Below are 20,971 nucleotides of genomic sequence, written 5' to 3' on the forward strand. Positions count from 1 at the left end.
CGGCCATTATGGGCACGGCATCGCTTTAACTACTGCGCATACGCCAGCGAACTGCGCAAAACCAGTGGCAATGTGGCATTTGCCTGCGCAGTAGTTAAAGCGATGACATGCCCACAATGGGCTCCAGCCTGGCGAGGCAGTGCACAGCCGCGGGATCTTGGCTGGACCGAAGGAGGACGCAAGGGATTAGAAGGGCGGGCAGAGGCTGGGAAACAATGAAAAAAGGCAGAGCAGCCTGGGCTCCAACACAGTGAACGCCGCACCTAGGTACTTGCGAGTTCTCATTTGCATATGAAGTAAACTTAGTTTTTCCAGCTTCTACAAGTCTAAAGAAAATAACAAAGGTACCATTACATTCATGTATAGGTGTGCTGCAGAGCCATGTAAGCGCTGTATATGGTCACATAGTGGTGATAGACTCCCTTTAAAGTGGCAGGTCACTGTTATGAGGGATACTGTCGATATCTTTTAACGACACACACAAACATTAAATGAAATAGATGAAATATACCTGTGCGAAGCCGGGTCCTTCTGCTAGTATTAGTCTAATGACAGATTGCCAAGCACACAACTACTTATAATATTGAATAGAGGAATACCTGGAGCTTCACGTCGCAGAACTGGCCACTTTTCCGCAAGGCATTTAATTTGGCTACAGAAGACTCTATAAACTGCTCGTCCTCGAAACTAAGATAACCGTTTGGAACCATTGTCTTCAGTATGAGGCTGTAAAATAGATTTCTTACGGTTACTTTGTACAGAAAATAAAAAAGGTAAATGCAAATATTGTTTAGACCTCACAATTCACTGTACGCGGCACAAGATGTCAACACGAAAATAAAGAACACAAGAAACCGCTCAACTCCGGACAGAGTAGCACAGGTCCCTGGGGTAAGGAGCCTAAAAATTTAGATAAAAAAAGTTTGTTTTTTGCTCTCAAACAAAACAAACATTATTGCATGTTGATTGTGGACTAACCAGCTGCATGTTTTACACTGGAGTATGGACACATGGGGCAGATTAATAGAGATATATTTAGACAGTGTAAACAGACTAGACTGGTGCATTGTTTGGCACACAAAAACGGTCACTGCGGTTTCACACAACTTTACAAAAAAATTTATAATACAGGCGAATAGTTCTTCATAACTTATCAGATCTTATTCTAGAGTATTCAGCCGTTTCCTACACTTCTTTGTAAACTAAGTCTATCTGAAATTTGTGAGAAATATTCAGAAAACCGTTGCTGGTAATCAGTTTTCCATGAGCCCAATATACACAAACAAAATGATCCAATTTTACAAAAAACAAAAATCATGAGAAGTAGAGGCCCTAGAAATTGCCTGCAGCCAGAGGACCAGGAGGGCGAGTATGGGGGAGGTGTACCGATGGTTCCCAACCAACTCAACTAATGGATAAAAAGAGCTTTTATTGGTGGTAAAACAGAACACGTGTTTTGGGTTCTCGGGACCCTTCATCAAGTCCTTTGGATGGATGGGATGGATATGATAGTGCTGAGTGCAATACCAGCACCTATTGCACTGTTCCTATTGCGAGTGGCCGGTGGTTAGGGCTTCTATACACGCTGCACAGGTGGTGTGATGGATGGCAGTGCAGATGCTGGCTGTGAGAAAAGGAGGAGTTGTTAGTTGATTATTACCACCAATAAAGCACATTTTAATTCATTTGCTGGTCATTTCCTGCACCTGCTTCAACTAGTTAAGTTTGTTGTACCCACTGGGTACACCTCACCCTCCTGTTCTTGTGATATTCCTCCGGCTGGGTGGTGACCTGTGTCCAGAGGATTTTATCCAAACGCATTGGCACTGGCTGCAACGACCTCATCACCTCTACCTACAAATCCTACATTTCCAGCGCACTCATGTGGCGAAACCAACCTCGCCACTGGGTTTTGGAGGGGCCTGGTTGCCAGCCTCTTGCCCCAGGATTATGGCCCATACTAACTTTGAAGGAGAAGACAGACCGGCCGCACAGCTTAAATCTGTGGAACTGTTTTGGGCAGGAAAGCCATGCTTGCGGCCGGCCAAATGTGACTTCCATGGAATTCGGGAACCCCTGCTCGGATCTGGGTGATTTTTGGATATGTTGTTCACCCAGATCAGAGCTATCCATGGATGTATACAGTATGGGGATATGTTTGGGTTTTGAGGCGTTTTCTGTGTTTTGGGATAATGTGTGTTTTCTTTCTGTGAATGATTAAGTTAGCCCATTACGTTTGGTAATTGTATTTTGTTGATTGCGTTCTCAGACAATGCCCAGTTGTTAGTTAATTGCGCTCAGACAATGCCAGTGTGTTAGTTAATTGCGTCTCAGACAATGCTCATTGTATTTTGTTGATTGCGTTACAGACAGAGGGAAGGGATTTTATGTACAATTGCTGGAAGGTTTCTTTACTGTAAATGCATGTGATTAGCTAAAATATAAACTGTCACAGTCTTTTACAAGGCCCTAGGGGGAGTGTCCCTTGCTAGGTGACCTGCATAAAAGGCTGAAAAATAACCCATTATAGAGTTCCTGTTTTACCCTTTACCATGTTGAGGCTGGTGTTTGGGTAACTGATCGACGCTGGGGATTGCTATACGCTGAAGATTTGCTATACTCTCCTGCTAATACTACTAGCTCTTGTAAGAGCTGTTCCTGCTCTCTGGATTTAGGAGAGGTTCACCCACTGGAGCCTTGTCTTAGTCCAGGGTGGGTAGAGACGTGAGACCTCAACCAAGCTTCGGCGTTCGTGGGTCTGCAGCGCTTACGGTGTCAAGTGGAGTGCTTGAGACCTCGGGAAGCACTAGTAGCATCTATCAACGGAGGGTACCCCGGTCGGGGTGCTAGGAGACCGTTACACTCACCTCCATAGAACAGGTGAGAGCGCATACACTCCTATAGGGGATTGAGAAGTCTTAGCCTCTTTCACACGGGCGTCATGTTTTTTGGCCCAGATAAGATGCGGGTGCGTTGTGGGAAAATTCGCGATTTTTCCACTTGAGTGCAAACATTGTAATGCGTTTGCACGCGTGTGAGAAAAAAAATAATTAAATCGCCATGTTTAGTACCCAAACCTCTTCACAGAAGTTTGGGTTTGGGTTAGGTGTTGTGTAGATTTTATTATTTCCCTTATAACATGGTTATAAGGGAAAATAATAACATTCTGAATACAGAATGCATAGTACAATAGGGCTGGAGGGGTTAAAAAAATAATAATTTAACTCACCTTAATCTACTTGCTCTCGCAGCCCGGCTTCTCTTCTGTCTTCTTTGAGGAATAGGACCTTTGATGACGTCACTGCACTCGTCACATGGTCTATCACATGATCCATCACCATGGTGATGGATCATGTGATGACAGCAGTGACGTCACCACAGGTCCTTTTCCTGTGCACAGCAAAGATGAAGATAGAAGAGAAGCCGGGCTGCGCGAGCAAGTGGATTAAGGAGAGTTAAAATTATTATTTTATTTTTTTTAACCCCTCCAGCCCTATTGTACTATGCATTCTGTAGTAACAATGCTATTATTTTCCCTTATAACCATGTTATAAGGGAAAATAATAATGACCGGGTCCCCATTCCGATCATCTCCTAGCAACCGTGCGTGAAAATCGCACCGCATCCGCACTTGCTTGCTATTTAGACGCAGCCCTATTCACTTCTATGGGGCCTGCGTTGCGTGGAAAAACGCACAAAATAGAGCATGCTGCGATTTTCGCGCAACGCACAAGTGATGCTTTAAAATCACCGCTCATGTCCACAGCCCCATAGAAATGAATGGGTCCGGATTCAGTGCGGGTGCAATGCGTTCATCTTACGCACTGCACCCGCGTGGAAATCTCACCCGTGTGAAAGGGGCCTTACATACTTACCCTATGAACGCCTTCTTTCTAGCGACTATACACTACAGGTCAGAGGGAAGGACCCCAGCCTAAACAGCAGCTCCTAGTGGAGACTTATGCCTATAGGTAACCTTCATAACGGTTGGGGTTACAGAGAAGGGAGGCTCTGCAGCCCCAAAAAGGTCACACAGCCTTGGCATCACACAGCCCCATTCAAGTGAATGGGGCTAAGCTGCGATACAATGTACAGCACTGTGCCTTGAATACTGAGAGGAAGCCACAGCACTTACAGAAGAGTTGAGGCCTTCTCAAATAGCTGATCGGCAGGGGTCCCAGATGTAGGACCCCCACCAATCAGTTACTGATCACCATCCAGAGGATAGGATATCGGTTAAAAGTCTTGTAAAACCCTTTTAAGCAACACCCCATTCTGGTAGGATACCATTTCCTTCCAAGTGATAAAACCTTGTTGGATTGCGCACACACACAAATAAAAAACCACAAGTGGTGCAAAGCATGTACGCAAATTTTTTTTGCTCCAAATTACACCAGAATTTGGGAAAATTTGGACAAATAATTAATAGACACAGAAAATGGGATTGGGTAACTCACTATATGGCACAGAAGAGATGAGGCCCCTACCCATAAAGCAATTAAAAGGGGTTATCCAACCTCTATAATGCTCCCCAAAATGCCCAGGCAGCACATACAGGTTATACTTACCCCACTTCCCAAAACCCGAGTTGCTCCTGATGCCCGCACGACCCCCGCATCTCTATCACGTGGAACAAAAGATCCAGCAACGGGGTGATTGTGGGTGGAAGCCAATAGCAGGCCGCGATGGGAACAAGCCTCCCTAGCATCGTGGATGACGCTAGGGAGGCTTGTTCCCATCACAGTCTGCTATTGGCTGCTCCTCCAGTCACAGGATGTTTTGATCCACACGATGGGGAGATGCAGCAGTGGCTGTGTGTACATCAAGAGCGATGCAGGTGCCAGAGAATGGGCTAAGTATAACCTGTATGTGGTGCCTTTTGGGTACAGTGTCATTATAGGGGTTGAATAACCCCTTCAAATGTGACACACTATTTTTCATTGGAAATGATTGTACTACCCTCAGGAGTCAATCTGCCAATGCAGCCTCAAAACTAGAAAACATAGTGCATCTCTGGCACATTGGTGGTCTTGGAGCTGCACTTTAATAAATATGGAGAGTGATCTCACTCCTAGGGCCCTTGCACATGAAAACATAATGTCCTGGAACGGCATTGATAGTGAGCACACAGCATCAGATTACAATGATGCTGTGCATGTCGGGCCACGTTATTGTCCTGCACTCATAAGATCATATAAGTGCGGGACAATAGTCCCGCGGGCAGCCCGATGTGTAAAGCATCATTGTAATCTATTATGCTTGTGAGGAATATGCATTATTGTTCAATGTCAACCATGTTCCCACACCAGCCATCTGCTGTCAGATAGCAGAGGTAGTGAAGTCCACGGGGGGTGGGGGGGGCCTGCTTCAAAGCCAAGCCAAATGGCAGAGAACTTCTTGCAGGCCACCTTTGTTTACAATTTCTCAGCCAGCCAGGAACCCAGCTAACGGAACAGGAAAAACCTCTCTGCGGGGGTCTAGGCTATTCCCCAGTTCAATGAACATTATCAGACATCATGGAACCGGCAATTCATAAGGAATTATGAATCACCCGTCCATCACAGACATAAACCAGATACATATTTGTGTCCCTGTGGCCACCATGAACAGGCCCATGGTCATCGTTTGGTGGTGGGATGCCAGGGAGGGGTGATATGCATATCTCCCCACAGAAACCAAATAACGGTACCATGCTTGGACTCTACTGGTAGCCGGAATCCAGGCCGATCCATTAGTCCCAGAACCACCTCCCTGCAACATTCTGGTCTGGAGCCATGAGCCCTAAATCGGGCTCATTTGCTGCCGGCCCCAGCAGAGGGGGAGTGGACCCCTCCCAGATGCCAGGAGGGGAGGGGCCGGCTACAGGTTAAAAGGCTTGAGCCAGCAACCGGGCGTGTCTTTTCTCTGAAGAGAGGTCACATCAGGCCATGTGTTTAGAGGGACCTGCAGCCGGCTGACATCACTGCTTCTAATGTGAATACAGCTAAGAACTCATGACAACCCAAAGGACTCCTATACCTGGTAAACGGACCTTATTGTTCTGCTTAGCCCTGTTTGTACCGCGCCATCTGTATTTACCACTCAGACCACTGTATATATTTTCTGTGTATATTGTGTTATGTCCAGTGTGCCCTTAAGGCAATTAAATATATAATTTTTATCTGGTGCTGTTCTGGTATCTTGATCATGAATCCCCAAGTCCCTGTTTCGGCCCAGTTATCTGCTACTGCGGGTATGTTTCTCACCCTATATAATCCCGTTAGCGGACCGGGCTTATATCAAACGAGAAGCTTGTGGCAGTATACCTGGGTTGACAGCGCTGTTTCACTGGGGCAGTGAAAGGGCCCTCACAGCTTGTTGCCTCTCTGTGCCCGCATGGACAGGAGGTGTCTGTATAGACTGTATCAAGCTGACCTTACCTGCTCCTCAGGTATTCGTCACAATGCTGTGTGCTCCCGATCAATGCAGCTCTGGGACATATGGCCATGTGCAAGGGCCCTTACTTGTATGAGAACACAAAGAAGCTAGGCTATCAACGAGAGACCATAGGAAGTAAAAAAATTTAATAAAATAATGACATGTACATACCTTTAAAGTATAGCTAAAAGTAAGTGGACAAAAACTAAATTCAAATTGGGCACATAAAATTATAAGCTGATCATCTTCAGGTTATCCACTCTAAAACGTCTCAAAAGTCATAGAAAAAGCTGAATCTGGAAGGAAAGAATTTTTACATCAGTGGACTTGTTATATTTAGATTAATATAAAGGGTAATACACATACAGTAATTACAGGCACCTCATACTGACTAAGCCAACTGGCCGCATCACTCACCGCAGTATTCCTGTTCCTGCAGGTCCGCATGCCTGGGTCAGAAGGCCCACCCAACGTTGGACACAGCCGCAGAAAAACTGGATCGGTTGCCCTTAGCAATCGATACCAGCTCTGATAAAACTGAAAGGTGGAAATCTGATTGGTTGCTATGGAAACTAAGCCAGTTTTTCTTGACATCAGTCCTCGGTTACACACACATAATAAAGCAGAAGAGCGTGACATCAGGAGGGAGCAGCAGTGAATGTGGAGAGGGTCAGCTGGGGCCCCGCTCAGACCAGCTACGAGTATGCCTAGAGCAGACTAGCTGTTTCCAGTGAAGATTAGATCTCCGAGTTGGCGTTAACAACTAGATTTATTCAGTTTGTGACCTTGAGAACTAAGCAAAGGCCAAAACACACAATAGCAAAGGTGATAAAGCCCAGAGGCCAACTGCAGAGGTGAGCTCCCACACATGGCCTTAAAGGGTGCGGACGTGTGAATGGACCCCAACTGCATCTACATGATAAATGCCACTTACTGAAGTGAGACAACCCCTTTAAGGGTGGTATTACACTGGCCGATAGTCGGCTGTGTGAGCGCTGAAGGAAATAACAGGCAGATGTAAACCGAACGATTACACAGCTATGTGCTGCTGATAATCAGGCATCTTTCATGTCAATCAGCCAATGAACGAGTGAGCGTTCATATTCCCATTAATTGGCATGAAATCATGCCGCTATATAGGGCCCCAACAACCTGCCCGGGTCACCAAGATAATTCACTACAGGAAGCTCCTAGATACCATGTCCTGCCCCCTCGCAGGGAACTGAGACTTCCAGGCCGAATCCACGGGGTATCCCTCTCCGACATGCAGGAGAAGCTGAACCAGAGTCCAAAATCTACGGCTGTGCCCATTACAAACCTGGTCTGCCAACACGGGCCCGTTTATACACCTGCAACACTGTATACAGTGCCCCCTGAGGATACAATATTTCAACAATCATGTTAAAGGGATTCTGTCACCTCGTTTTAGCCTATAGAGCTGCGGACATGCACGGCTAGATCACCGCAATATATCTGTCCCATATCTATGTGTGGTATTATGGTGTTTAAAAAGTGATTTTATAGATATGTAAATCAGCCTGGTAAGGAGCCCAAGGGGCTGTACTAACCTTCTTGGAGCCCAGCACCGCCTGCGTCCTCCGAATCTCCTGCTTGCTCACTAAGTTAGATTGCGGTAATCTTGCGATGCGCGAGCTCGTGCATGCGCAGTTTCTTCCCTGAGGCTGATGCCAACAAAGGGAAGGAACACTATGCCGGCACTGCGCATCGCGAGATTACGGCTATCTAACTGCTGTCCAGTGCGGGACTTGGTTCTCATTCACGCTGCGGATGACAAGCACGGCATCCGCTCGTGTGAAACAGCCCTTATATTTAAGGACTAATAATTTGTCTTAGTTATCTGATTATTTTTCTTAAAGAAAACCTGTCACCTCCAAAACACATTTTAAACCGACATCATTACCTTACAGTGGCCCCCAGTGTGTTCCCAGTCATTCCTCCACTGGTTGTTGTATACTTTATAAAAACGCTGTTGTAATCTGTGTTTTCGCTATTCTCAGAGTCCGCTTGGCGTCAAGGGGGCAGCGGCTTCCTTGCTTCAAGTCGAGCCAAGCCCGCCCCTTACCCGTCCTCCCTTCACTGTGATTGACATCCTGCAAGCTTCGCGCATGCGCTCCTTGTCACTGTGCGATCCCATCTCCCCCACTCAGCCAGCCGCTTTTCTCTCTCTCTGCACATGCGCCGGGCAGGCCCGCACGATGGAAGAGCCCGGCACATGTGCAGAGAGAGGAAAGCGGCCAGCTGAGTGCAGGAGCCGGAATCGCACCGCGCATGCGTGAGACTTGCACGATGTCAATCACAGTGAACGGAGGACGGGTAAGGGACGGGCTTACCTCGACTTGAAGCAAGGAAGCCACTGCCCCCTTGACGCCAAGCGGACTCTGAGAATAGCGAAAACACAGATTACAACAGCGTTTTTATAAAGTATACAACAACCAGTGGAGGAATGAAAAACATGACTGGGAACACACTGGGGGCCACTGTAAGGTAATGATGTCGCATTAAAATGTGTTTTGGAGGTGACAGGTTCCCTTTAAAACTTCATTTTCTCTCATTTTGGGACTTTGGAACAGATTACTCAATTTACAATTGTCGTCCTGGAACCAATATGTAACTGGAGGGGCCACTGTAATCCAGAAGAAACTCAACCTGGTAGATTATGGTAATCTAGTGGAATCTAGGCATTACTGGGGTCCCAGAGTAAATATAGCAAACATGTTTTCTATTGATCTGCTATCAGTGCTTGTGGTGCGAACCCTCCCTACAGGCCATACACGTTAGACCACGTTCCCATTACGGTGGGACAGCCATGGCCTTTTTGGGGGCTTCTGTGTGATTCCGGGTCCGTGCCTCAGCACTGCATGGGATAGGACAAGTCCTATCTTCTGCCACATTTTATGGATTACAGACCCACCGAAGTCAATGGGTCCACAGCGATGTAGAATGCACATGGTCAGTGCCCGTGTTTAGCAGATCCACGGTTTTGCGGCATGGTCATCCCACGGTCGTGTGAATGTGGCCTAAGGACTTATGCACGTGGCTGTATTGCGGCCCACAAACAGCGGGTCGGCAATCCACAACCGCCGGCCGTGTGTACCCCGCATCACGGATGCAATTCCGGAGATGCGGAACGGAGTGCTTCCATGGTGTCCGCATCAGTATGTCTGTACCGTAGCCCCGGAAAAAAAAAAAATAGAACAGGTCCTATTCTTGTCCGTTTTAAGCATTGTTACAATGGATCCGTGGGGGGGGGGGGGGGGGGGAAGGGATAGCATCCGTTTTTTTTTTGGCGGATCTGCAAAACACATACGGTCGTGTGCGTGTTACCTTCACTGCCTGGGTTCACTGAACATGCAGGCCAGTTGGTTATCCAGTACCTCACAGTAGGTCATCAATATCAGATCGGCGGGGGTCCGACTCCTAGCACTCCCACCGATCAGGTCTCCTCATACAGCTGATATCTGATAAGTCATCCATATTAAAAGCCCAAAGAAGCCCTTTATTGGCCTGTCTTCAGGACAGGTCATCAATATCAGAGCAGCGGGTGACCCCCAGGACCCCCACCTATCAGCTGCTATGGGCAGCCACTAGAAGGCTCTGCTCACTGTGCCACTGATGCTGGCATTCACTTGGAGGGTACCTTCTGCCTCTCTCCACCATAGAGATCCCAGCAGGGGCATGTCAGCCCCCCCAACACCCAAAGTACCAGAAACCCCTCCATGTGCCACAAGCACAAGGCCATAGAAATATCCACATATGATTCCCTGTATCCCCCAGAGAAGGACCATAGGAATCAGGCGAAATGCACAAATATCAGGGGAGGCGGTTACAGCACAGGAGCCTCTAGCCTGTAATGGAGGACAGCAGGAACCGGGCCGTTAACGAGCCACGCTAACACACGATGCCGGCCCTGACAGGTATGTCACCGGTCACACAGGACGACGTAACGGATGCCGCGCGTCCGGCACTAAACGCACAGCAACCAATGGAGAAGTAAAGGATCCGGCGGACTCGTCTCCATCGTCACACGGTGACTAACTACGCCACTTACAGTAACCCACACAAGACCTACCTTCGGCCTGAGCCGCCACCGCTAGCTGTTACCAGGAGGCAATAAGATACAAAGTCAGCTCTGCTTCATTATAACCCGGCCTAAAACGTAAGACTAATAGATATGGCGCCAGCGACCGCGCACACCAAGCAGCAGGACAGCCCAGCAACGAATGACGCCTCCAGTCAGCCGCTCTGATTGGAGAAAGTGGGCGGAGTCTGCGCGAGAGCTGAGACAGAGGATGGGATGCAAATCACCTTCACGTCGTCAGGGGCGGCAATCATTTTGCTGGAGACGTTCGCTGAGTTTACAGGGATTCGTGCTCCGGGAAAATGCCTGAACCATTGCATCTAGTGGAACCTGCCCGGAGTGCGGTGATGACACAGGCTCGCTCTAGCGCTCGCATCCCTGTACTGTCACTGGCATCGGTGCGCTGCTTGCTGTGGCATGTTCTCAGACTAGTGCGGTAGTTGGTTGTGAGAATGACGCACCTGTTCTCTCCCGCCGCCGCCAATAAGGGACAGGCAGCGCTCCTGCTCCGTCCTTCCATTGGCCGAGCAGGGTCGGGAGGATTAGCGGCCGATGGAAAATCACTAGTGAGGTGACGGAAACAAAGGGCTGGCGCGTGACGGACCTCCGTCTGGAATGTTCTCTCCGCCTTCACCCCTCCAAGGCGCAGTGCACACTGAGCGATTCAGCTCTCTAGTTTGCCTCAAGGTTTTTGTTTCGCAAATGAATAACATATGGCAGCTCTGATGACATCGCCTCTCCTTACATTAGATATTCCGTGTCCACTGACTTTCCCTTTTCTCCTCCCCCCTTCTAAGAGCCATAGCTTTTTACATTTTCCGTTCACATAAAATATTTTTTTTACAGTAAAAGTATTTTTACCGTCACCATTTAATTAACAATTTTATGTATTGGAAAGCTGGGAAAAAAAAATCTTTGTGGGGTTACCACACTTGCTGGATCCGGCATTAATTTCCATAGAGATGTATTAATGCCGGTACCAAGTACCATACTGCCTGCCGGATCCGCACAACGCTAGTGTGAAAGTCCCTGTTGGTGCGATTACGACCATACCAAGTGCATGTCGTTTCTAGTATGTTTTGCTACTTTAACACCTTCTGGTCTAGGTACAGCGCAGCTGACAGGGAGTTCGGACTAGCTTGCCCGATATGGGCACGGCTCTGTCGCTATAAGGCCTCAGGCACACAACTGTATGTTCAGTCCACATCCAAGCGGTATTTTTTGTGTAACGGATGTGGATCCATTAATTTCAGAGGGGCTTCAAAAGATGCGGCAGCAGACCTTGCAAGCACAGTCTTGCAGACAAGAATAGGACATGTTCTATTTCTCGCCCATTTTCCTTGGGGGACACAGGAGACCTTGGGTATAGCTCAGTGACACTAATGCCTCGTTTCCACTGAGAGGATCGGTTCGGGTCGGCACAGTTTGGAAGATTTTTAATGGTCCGGTCTATTTAGGTGAGCGTTTCCACTGCAAGTCAGGCCGCCAGGTCCATACATGGTTTAGAAAAAAAATGCGTAGCGTGACGTCACACTAGTGCGACAACAAACGCGACTCTACAAACAACAAAGATGGAGGCCTTTACATTTCTCACTGATCCATCAAGCTCACTCTGAATAGCGCCATCCCCAAGAATAGTTCAAAAAGTGGATAGTTCCTGAGACGACCACAGCTTGCTGTTGTTTGCAGGCATCCTTCTCCTATTATCTGTAGTAATGGCGGCGTGGTGTTTATGTTGCGCTTACGTTTGACATTATTCAGGCCGCCAATCAGGAGAATGTATTGTGTGACGCAAGTAGCTCAGCCCTAACCGAACCGTTCCATTTTTCTATGGCCCTACATCTGAAGCAGGACCCTGAATGGTGCGGTACGGTTCGCGTGTATGGATCGATTTCATAGTGGAAACACCCAAAATAGCGAACCGAACCGATCCGCTCAGTGGAAATTAGGCATAAGTGAAAGCTGTTAAGCCCCTCCTCCAGCAGCTATACCCTCAGCCTGGAGAGAGAGACTGCCAGTTTTTGCTTAGTGTCCAAGGAGGCAAGACACTCCCTGCTCCGCGGGGCTGTTTCTCCTTGTTGTTTTTATTTTTTCATTTTATTTTTGTTCCTTAGGGATACCAGAGACGCACTAGACCTCTCTGCTCTCCCGGGGTCGAGTTGCGCCAGTGCCGGTCACCCGCACTGCTGCCTCCCCCACAGAAGGCAAGGTGGACCAGGGCAGCCTAGCTCCCCTGCATCCCGCCTGCTGGGATGGACCGAGGGTGAAGACGGCGGAGGGTGAGAAAGATGGCTTCTCCAGTCCAACGCCCCCCACCCCCTCCCGGTCTCCTGCGTGACTAGCTGCATACGCCTGTGGGACTCTTCTCTGGGGCACCATGCCATGGGTTGGGGGTTGGTGGGCAGGCTCCCCTTCCCGTCTCCTATACTGCCTTTCCCTGCTGAGCCTAGGCTTGCTCTGGGGTGTCGCGGGGGCTGAGATCTTCTCTCCCCCTCCCTCTCTCTGGGCCCTACTTTCCCCATGCCGGGACCAGCAGCGGTCACCTGACCGCTCCGCCGGCAGTGTTTTAGCAGGAAGTCATTTACCTCACCCTGCCCCCTCCACCTGCCTCAGTCTGGGTCACATGATGCGGTGCGGGCTATGTCCGCTCCTCAGCAGCGGCACTTGCCGCTATGTTCACAGTGCTGGCGCTCCTTCACTGTATCAGGGCCAGTAGACCCGCACTTCCGAGGCCACACGGGCGGCTATTCCGCCGCCTGGTCATAGGACAAGGCCTCGGGCCTCCACCTCCGACCAGCGATGTCTTCCCGGCCCGCGGGGTGGGCACCCACGGCCGGCATGTGCAGCAGGCGCCCTTCTGTGCGCCGCTCCAGGTCCTTCTGGGGTCCGGCCGGCCGTCGGTACATGCCGGGCGCTGCAAAGTTAGGCCTATAGGTTAACACCTTGGTGCCAGCCACCCGAGGAAGCGGGCACCAATATGGAGGAGGCCTCTAAAGTCTGTGTTTTTTTTTGTTTTTTTTCTCCTCCTGGATGTTTTGTTGTGGCCCCTCCCTACCTCTTCTGAGAGGCTGTGTTTAAAAAATTTTTTTTATTTTTTTGTTGTGCTGCGCTGGAAGCTGGCGTAGCCTCCCGCGGTGCAGCGCTGTCAGCGGACTGCTCTCATTTTCTGATCTCGCCATGTGAGTGACCCCCGTCCATAGGCGGAATATTGCGCTCTCCCTGAGTACGGTGTCGGCCATGTCCATGTCCGCCTTCCATAGGCGAAATTCTGCACTTCACTGGATATGGTGCTGGCCGTGTGCATGACCCCCCTTTCCACAGGTGGAATGCTGCACTCCCACTGGATACGGTGCTGACCACGTGTATTACTCCTTCCATAGGCAGAATACTGCACTCTCCCTGGCTGCGGTACTGGCCATGTACATGACCCCCTTTCTATAGGCGGAATACTGCACTCTCCCTGCATGCAGTGCTGGCTATGTGCATAACCCCCTTCCATAGGCGGAATTATGCACTCTTACCAGATTCGCTACCGACCTTGTGCATGACCCCCTTCCACAGGCGGAATACTGTTCTCTTGCCGGATACGTTGCTGGCCAGGTGCATGACCCCCTTCCTTAGGCGGAATGCTTACTCTGTTACTGGATGCGGTGCTGACCATGTACAGGACCGCCTCCCCTTTCCATAGGCGGAATATTGCTCGCTCATGGGATACCATGCTGACCTTGTACATGCCCTTTTCTTAGGCGGCATTTCGCACTCTCACGCAAGTGTTGGCCACATGCCCGTCCCTCTTCATTGGCCGAGCAGTGGCAGTCTCACAGGTTCTGTGCTTGTCGCGGGCTTGACCCCTCCCTTGTTGGATTGTTGCACTCTCGCTTGCTGCGTGGCTTCCTGTGTGTGTGTGTCTCTTCCCTTGGCGGGCTTCCTGCGCTCCTACTGGATTCTGTGTGGCCATGTGCATGGCCCGTTCTGGACGGAATATGGCTCTTCCGGTTGCGGTACTGGCCGCACATATGGCCTCCACACTGTGTAGTGCTTCTTGTGGACTGTACCGGCTTTGGGCATCCCCCCCCTTCCCTTAGGCGGGCTGTTCCGCTCTTCCCGAACGCAGTTGTTGCCATGCGCATATCCCCCTTGTGGCCTGTTTGCGTTTATGCGCATTCTGTACTGGTCTTGTGCATGACTCCCTCCGGCTGGCATATTGCACTTCTCCAGGCACTGCGGTGCTCTGTCGTGACCCCTTCAACGTGTTGATTGCCCTATATGTGTAACTTCATGCGCACACTGTGAAGTGTACGGCCGTCTGCGCTTCCTCCTCCGTAGGGGGTTGGCATCCTCACTGCTTGCAGGGCTGACCATCCACATGCCCCCCTTCCTTCAGCGTTTCTCTTGGGATAGATGCTGGCCGTATGCTTCCACTCTTCTCCGAAGAGGTAATTCTGCTGAACCAGGCTAGGCGATTCGTGTTCCCTGGTCCGGGGGGGCATTGCGCTTCCACTTGTGTCAGTATCCACCATATTCCTTGGTCCTTCCAGGGACCTCCAACTGGGTTCTTCATGGTTTGCCTTCTGCGAGGTGGTATGCCAGGCGCCGCACGGAGTGTCGTGTGTTCCACCAGTTGAGCCGTCTCTGGCTGCCCTGTCACCCTCTCCTCCTTTTCGGTTGGAGTGGTTAGGACTGCGTTCTGCCTTAGATGCTTCTTCTAGCTGGCTCTGTGATTTGCTTCCATTCGGGGCATCTCCCTCTGATGTGGCTTCTGCCCGGCCAGGGGGGGGGGGGGTTCCCCCCCCCCCGGTCTGTCCGGGGCACTTGGTCTCTATCGGAGTCCAAACTTCCGATCAACGTCCTGGAATTGAGGGCGATCCTCCTGTCCCTCCGACACTGGACTCCCCTGCTAAAGGGTCATCCCATCCTGGGTTAAATCGGACAATGCCACGGCCGTGGCGTACATAAACACCAGGGGGGCACTCGCGGCGATGCGAGAGGTTGCCCTCATTCTCCTCTGGGCGGAAGCTCACGTTCCGGCCTTATCAGCGATTTATATTCCAGGGGTGGGAAACTGGACGGCGGACTTCCTCAGCCGGACTACCATCGACCTGGGCGAGTGGTCTCTACACCCGGCCGCGTTCGAGGCCATTTGTCTTCGTTGGGGTCGCCCTGATGTGGACCTCATGGCCTCCAGGTTCAATCACAAGCTTCCCACCTGCCTGGCCAGAGCAAGGGACCCGAGGGCGTACGGCTTCGACGCCCTAGTTTCTTCCGTGGCACCAGTTTTCCCCTCTGTATGTCTTTCCGCCCGTTCCTCTCTTACTCCGGGTTCTTCGGAAGATCGCGGCAGAGGGCATTCCCACGATCCTGGTCGCTTCAGATTGGCCTTGCCGGGCTTGGTACGCCGACCTGATGCTGCTCCTGGGAGACGCGCCGTGGCCGCTGCCTCTCAGGGAAGATCTTCTCTCTCAGGGACCGATCTTCCACCAGCATTTAAGGTCTCTACGTTTGACGGCTTGGCTATTGAGACCGCCGTGTTAATGCAACATTTTTTTTCCCCGCGGATGTGGTCCACACTATGATCCGTGCCCGGAAGCCTGCCTCATCCAGGATCTACTATTGGACTTGGAGGTCTTACCTGGGATTCGGTGAGACTCGGGGCGTTCCCCCTCTCAGTTTTCTCTTCCCATGGCTCTGTCCTCCCTCCAGTCCGGTCTGGACCTGGGACTGGGCCTCAGTTCTTCCTGCGTACTGCCCCCGGTTCCGCCCTGGGACCTGAATATGGTGCTCTTGGCCCTTCAGGCTGCCCCCTTCGAGCCGTTACGGGAGGTCTCCCTACGCCTTCTGTCCTTAAGGTCGTGTTTCTTGTGGCCATCCCGTCTCTCCGACGGGCGTCGGAGTTAGCGGCCCTTTCTTGTTCCGAGCCTTTTCTGGTCTTTCACCAGGATAAGGCTGTTCTTCGTCCCGTCCCTTCCTTCCTTCCTTCCAAAGGTGGTCTCCGCCTTTCATATCAATGAGGACATCGTCCTTCCCTCCTTGTGTCCCTCCCCTTCCCACCCCAGGGAACGGGACCTGCATCGTCTGGACGTTGTCAGGGCCTTGAAGATGTACTTGGAGGTCACCGGCTCCTTTCGGCGCACGGACTCTCTTTTTTTGTGATTCCGGAAGGTTCGCGCAAGCGGTTGGCGACCTCCATAGTGGCTTGTCCGCTTCGTCAAATTGCCCATTGCTGAGGCTTACCGCGCTAACGGCAGAGTCCCGCCTTTTCGGCATTACTGCTCATTCCACCAGAGCGGTAGGTGCCTCCTGGGCCCAGAGGCATCGGGCTTCGGCTGAACAATTGTGCAAGGCGCCCACTTGGTCCTCCTTGCATGCCTTTACCAAGTTCTACAGGGTGCATACTCATGCATCGGCAGACGCTGCCTTGGGCCGCCTGGTCTTGCAGGTGGCAGTTCCTTGATACCTACGGTGGCTTCGCCTTGGGGCTGTAGTCCCTCCCCTCTTGGACTGCTCTCGGACGTCCCAAGGTCTTCTGTGTCCCCCAAGGAATATGGACGAGAAAAGGAGATTTTTGTATAACTTACCGGTAAAATCTCTCTCGCTCTTCCTTGGGGAACACAGCACCCGCCCTTCATTGATTGTTTTCTACACGGTTATGGTCTAGGTTGCCCCGTTGGGTAGTTGACTTGTTGATTCCATTGTTGGTCGTTACCTTTTTCACTACTTGGACACGCAACTGGCAGTCTCTCTCTCCAGGCTGAGGGTATAGCTGCTGGGGGAGGGGCTTAACAGTTTTCACTTAGTGTCACACCTCCTAGGGAGCTGAGTTGCTCGTGAACACCTCCTAGGGAGCTGAGCTATACCCAAGGTCTTCTGTGTCCCCCAAGGAAGAGTGAGAAAGAGATTTTACTGGTAAGTTATACAAAAATCAGCTTTTTTTGTGCGGACAGCAAATTCCGGCCCCATTGAAAATGAATGGGTCCGCACCGGTTCCGCAAAATTGCGGAACGGATGCGGACCCATTTTGCGGACGTGTGAATGGACCCTTATAGGCAACTTTCAGTGTAAGGCCTCATGCACACGGCCGGCAGTCCCCAATGCATGGGCAAAGTCAGTGAGGCGGCCGGGACGGATCGAGACCCATTCAACTTGAATGGGTCCATGATCCGTCCGCACCGCAAACATTTTTTAACATGTTCTATTTTTTTTGTTGCGGTGTGGAGGCACGGACAGAAACACCACAGAAGCACTCCGTAGTGCTTCCGTGGAGTTCTGTGCCTCCGTTCCGCATCGCAGCTCCAGATTGCGGACCCAGTCGTGTGCATGATTCCTAAGGCCTCTTTCACACTGGCGTGTGCGGCCCGTGGTGGTGCTGTGAGCCGCAATGCACAAGCACAGTCCGTGGGGCAGCCGCAGCGGATCGCGGACCCATTCACGTTGCGCAAAAAGATAGGACATGTTCTTTCTTTTTGCGGAATGGAAGTACAGGACGAAACCCCACGGAAGCACTCCGTAGTGCTTCCGTAGGGTTCCGTTCCGCATCTCCGGATTTGCGGACCCATTCAAGTAAATGGGTCCGCATCCGTGATGCGGAATGCCCACGGAACGGCGCCCGTGTGAAAGAGGCCTAATTCTGATAGCTCCTATGCAGTACTATACAGCACGCATTGTACTGTATAGGGATCAGACCCCAAAAGTTTAAGTTCCATATTGGGACAAAAATAAGGTGTTTTATAAACAAAGTTTCTAGCAAAAAAATATACACCCTTTCTCCTCATCAACCCATTTACAATTTACCTCTTAGGCCTCATGCACACGACCGTTGTGTGCATCCGTGGCCGTTGTGCCGTTTTTTTCGCGGACCCATTGACTTTCAATGGGTCCGTGGAAAAATCGGAAAATGCACCGTTTTGCAGCCGCATCCGTGATCCGTGTTTCCTGTCCTATTTTTTTGACGGACAACGGTTCACGGACCCATTCAAGTCAATGGGTCCGTGAAAGAACACGGATGCACACAAGATTGGCATTCGTGATCCGTGGCCGTAGGTTACTTTTTTCACTTCATGAAAACTCAGAACCGACAGTATATTCTAACACAGAGGCGATCCAATAGTGATGGGGACGCTTCTAGTTAGAATATACTACGAACTGTGTACATGACTGCCCCCTGCTGCCTGTCAGCACCCGATCTCTTACAGGGGGCTGTGATCCGCACAATTAAACCCTCAGGTGCTGCACCTGAGGGGTTAATTGTGAATATCATAGCCCCCCTATAAGAGATCAGGGGCTGCCAGGCAGCAGGGGGCAGACCCCCCTCCCTCCCCAGTTTTAATTTCATTGGTGGCCTGTGCGGCCCTCCCTCTATTGTAATATCATTGGTGGCCAGTGTGCGGCCTCCCCCCCCCCCCCGATCATTGGTGGCAGCGGAGAGTTGCGATCGGAGTCCCAGTTTAGGCGCTCTGGGGCTCCGATCGGTAACCATGGCAACCAGGACGCTACTGCAGGCCTGGTTGCCATGGTTACTTAGCAATATTACAATATTAGAAGCATCATACTTACCTGCTGCGCTGTCTGTGACCGGCCGGGAGCTCCTCCTACTGGTAAGTGACAGATCATTAAGCAATGCGCCGCACAGACCTGTCACTTACCAGTAGGAGGAGCTCCCGGCCGGTCACAGAGAGCGCAGCAGGTAAGTATGATGCTTCTAATATTGTAATATTGCTAAGTAACCATGGCAACCAGGCCTGCAATAGCGTCCTGGTTGCCATGGTTACCGATCGGAGCCCCAGCGATTAAACTGGGACTCCGATTGGAACTCTCCGCTGCCATCAATGATCGGAAGGGGGGGGGGGGGAGGGGAGGCCGCACACTGGCCACCAATGATAATACAATAGAGGGAGGGGGGGGGCCGCACACTGGCCACCAATGATAATACAATAAAGGGAGGGAGGGGGGGCCGGGGAGGCCGCACACTGGCCACCAATGATAATACAATAGAGGGAGGGAGGGGGGGGGCCGCACACTGGCCACCAATGATATTCAAACTGGGGAGGGAGGGGGGTCTGGCCCCTGCTGCCTGGCAGCCCCTGATCTCTTACAGGGGGCTATGATATGCACAATTAACCCTCAGGTGCAGCACCTGAGGGGTTAATTGTGCGGATCACAACCCCCTGTAAGAGATCGGGTGCTGCCAGGCAGCAGTCATGTACACAGTTCGTAGTATATTCTAACTAGAAGCGTCCCCATCACTATGGGAACGCCTCTGTGTTAGAATATACTGTCGGATATGAGTTTCACGATCTAACTCATATCCTACAGTATATTCTAACATAGAGGCGTTCCCATGGTAATGGGGACGCTTCAAGTTAAATTATACCATCGGATTGGAGAAAACTCCGATCCGATGGTATAATAGGGACTCCTGACTTTACATTGAAAGTCAATGGGGGACGGATCCGTTTGAAATTGCACCATATTGTGTCAACGTCAAACGGATCCGTCCCCATTGACTTGCATTGTAATTCAGGACGGATCCGTTTGGCTACAAAAATCAAGGAAGACCCACGGACGAAAAAACGGTCACGGACCAACGGAACCCCGTTTTGCGGACCGTGAAAAAATACGGTCGTGTGCATGAGGCCTTAGGCTTAAATACCATGACAAGCCGGGATGCCTATGAAGGCGTCCGATTGCCATAATAACCATCGGAATGCTGCCACAGCAGCGCAGCTGCCTGATGGGAAAGGGAGGTGGCTCTCTCCCTCTGTTAACCCCTTCCATACATGATTTTGGTCTATGCCTCTGCACCACAAAAAATAGAACGTCACTTTTTGTGGGTTTCCGCTGTACGGGGTACCTGAGGTGTCTTCAAAAGCAACATGGCCCCAAAAACCAACCCAACAAAATATGCCCTCCAAAAGCCATATGGTGCCCCTTCACTTCTGAGCCCTGCACTTTACAACCACATATAGGGTGTTTCTGTAAACTTACAGGAAAATAGAAAATTTGCAAAAAAGAAAAATTTTTAAATTTCACCTCCATTTTGCTTTAATTCCTTGGAAAATCTAAAGGATTAACAAAGGGGGTCATTTATAACTGGTGTAAAGTAGAACTGGCTTAGTTGTCCATAGCAACCAATCAGATTCCTCCTTTAATTTTTCAAAGGAGCTATCCAAAATGAAAGAAGGAATCTGAATGGTTGTTATGGACAACTAAGCCAGTTCTACTTTACACCAGTTTGATAAATTAGGGTTGTCACGATACCAAAATTTTGATTCAATTTATATACCATAAAAAAGTATAGTGATATTCGATACCGCGCAAAAAAATTAATAAATAAAAACACACCAAAAAAGCCACGTGCATTCCGCATTTTATGGAACATCCGGCCCATAATTGAACAGTGCTATCTTAATTTTTAGGGGGACAAGGTGACTAATAAAATCGCGAATCGAGCAGTTTTTA

General features: G+C 50.3%; 1 protein-coding gene across 1 annotated transcript in view; it reads right to left on the reverse strand.

Moving 5' to 3' along the window:
* Positions 1–10,673, reverse strand: part of LOC120979705 (influenza virus NS1A binding protein) — a 68,456-nt gene extending 57,783 nt beyond the window's left edge. Inside the window, exons 1-3 of the mRNA XM_040408640.1 lie at positions 10,508–10,673; positions 6,589–6,713; positions 600–726 (exon numbers count right to left, since the gene is read on the reverse strand). Of these exons, the coding sequence (XP_040264574.1) occupies positions 600–710 (111 nt within the window). The 5' untranslated portion in view covers positions 711–726; positions 6,589–6,713; positions 10,508–10,673. The remainder of the gene's footprint in view (positions 1–599; positions 727–6,588; positions 6,714–10,507) is intronic.
* Positions 10,674–20,971: the final 10,298 nt, after the last annotated feature.

The sequence above is a fragment of the Bufo bufo genome, chromosome 9, assembly GCF_905171765.1.
Source record: "Bufo bufo chromosome 9, aBufBuf1.1, whole genome shotgun sequence".
Taxonomy (NCBI): domain Eukaryota; kingdom Metazoa; phylum Chordata; class Amphibia; order Anura; family Bufonidae; genus Bufo; species Bufo bufo.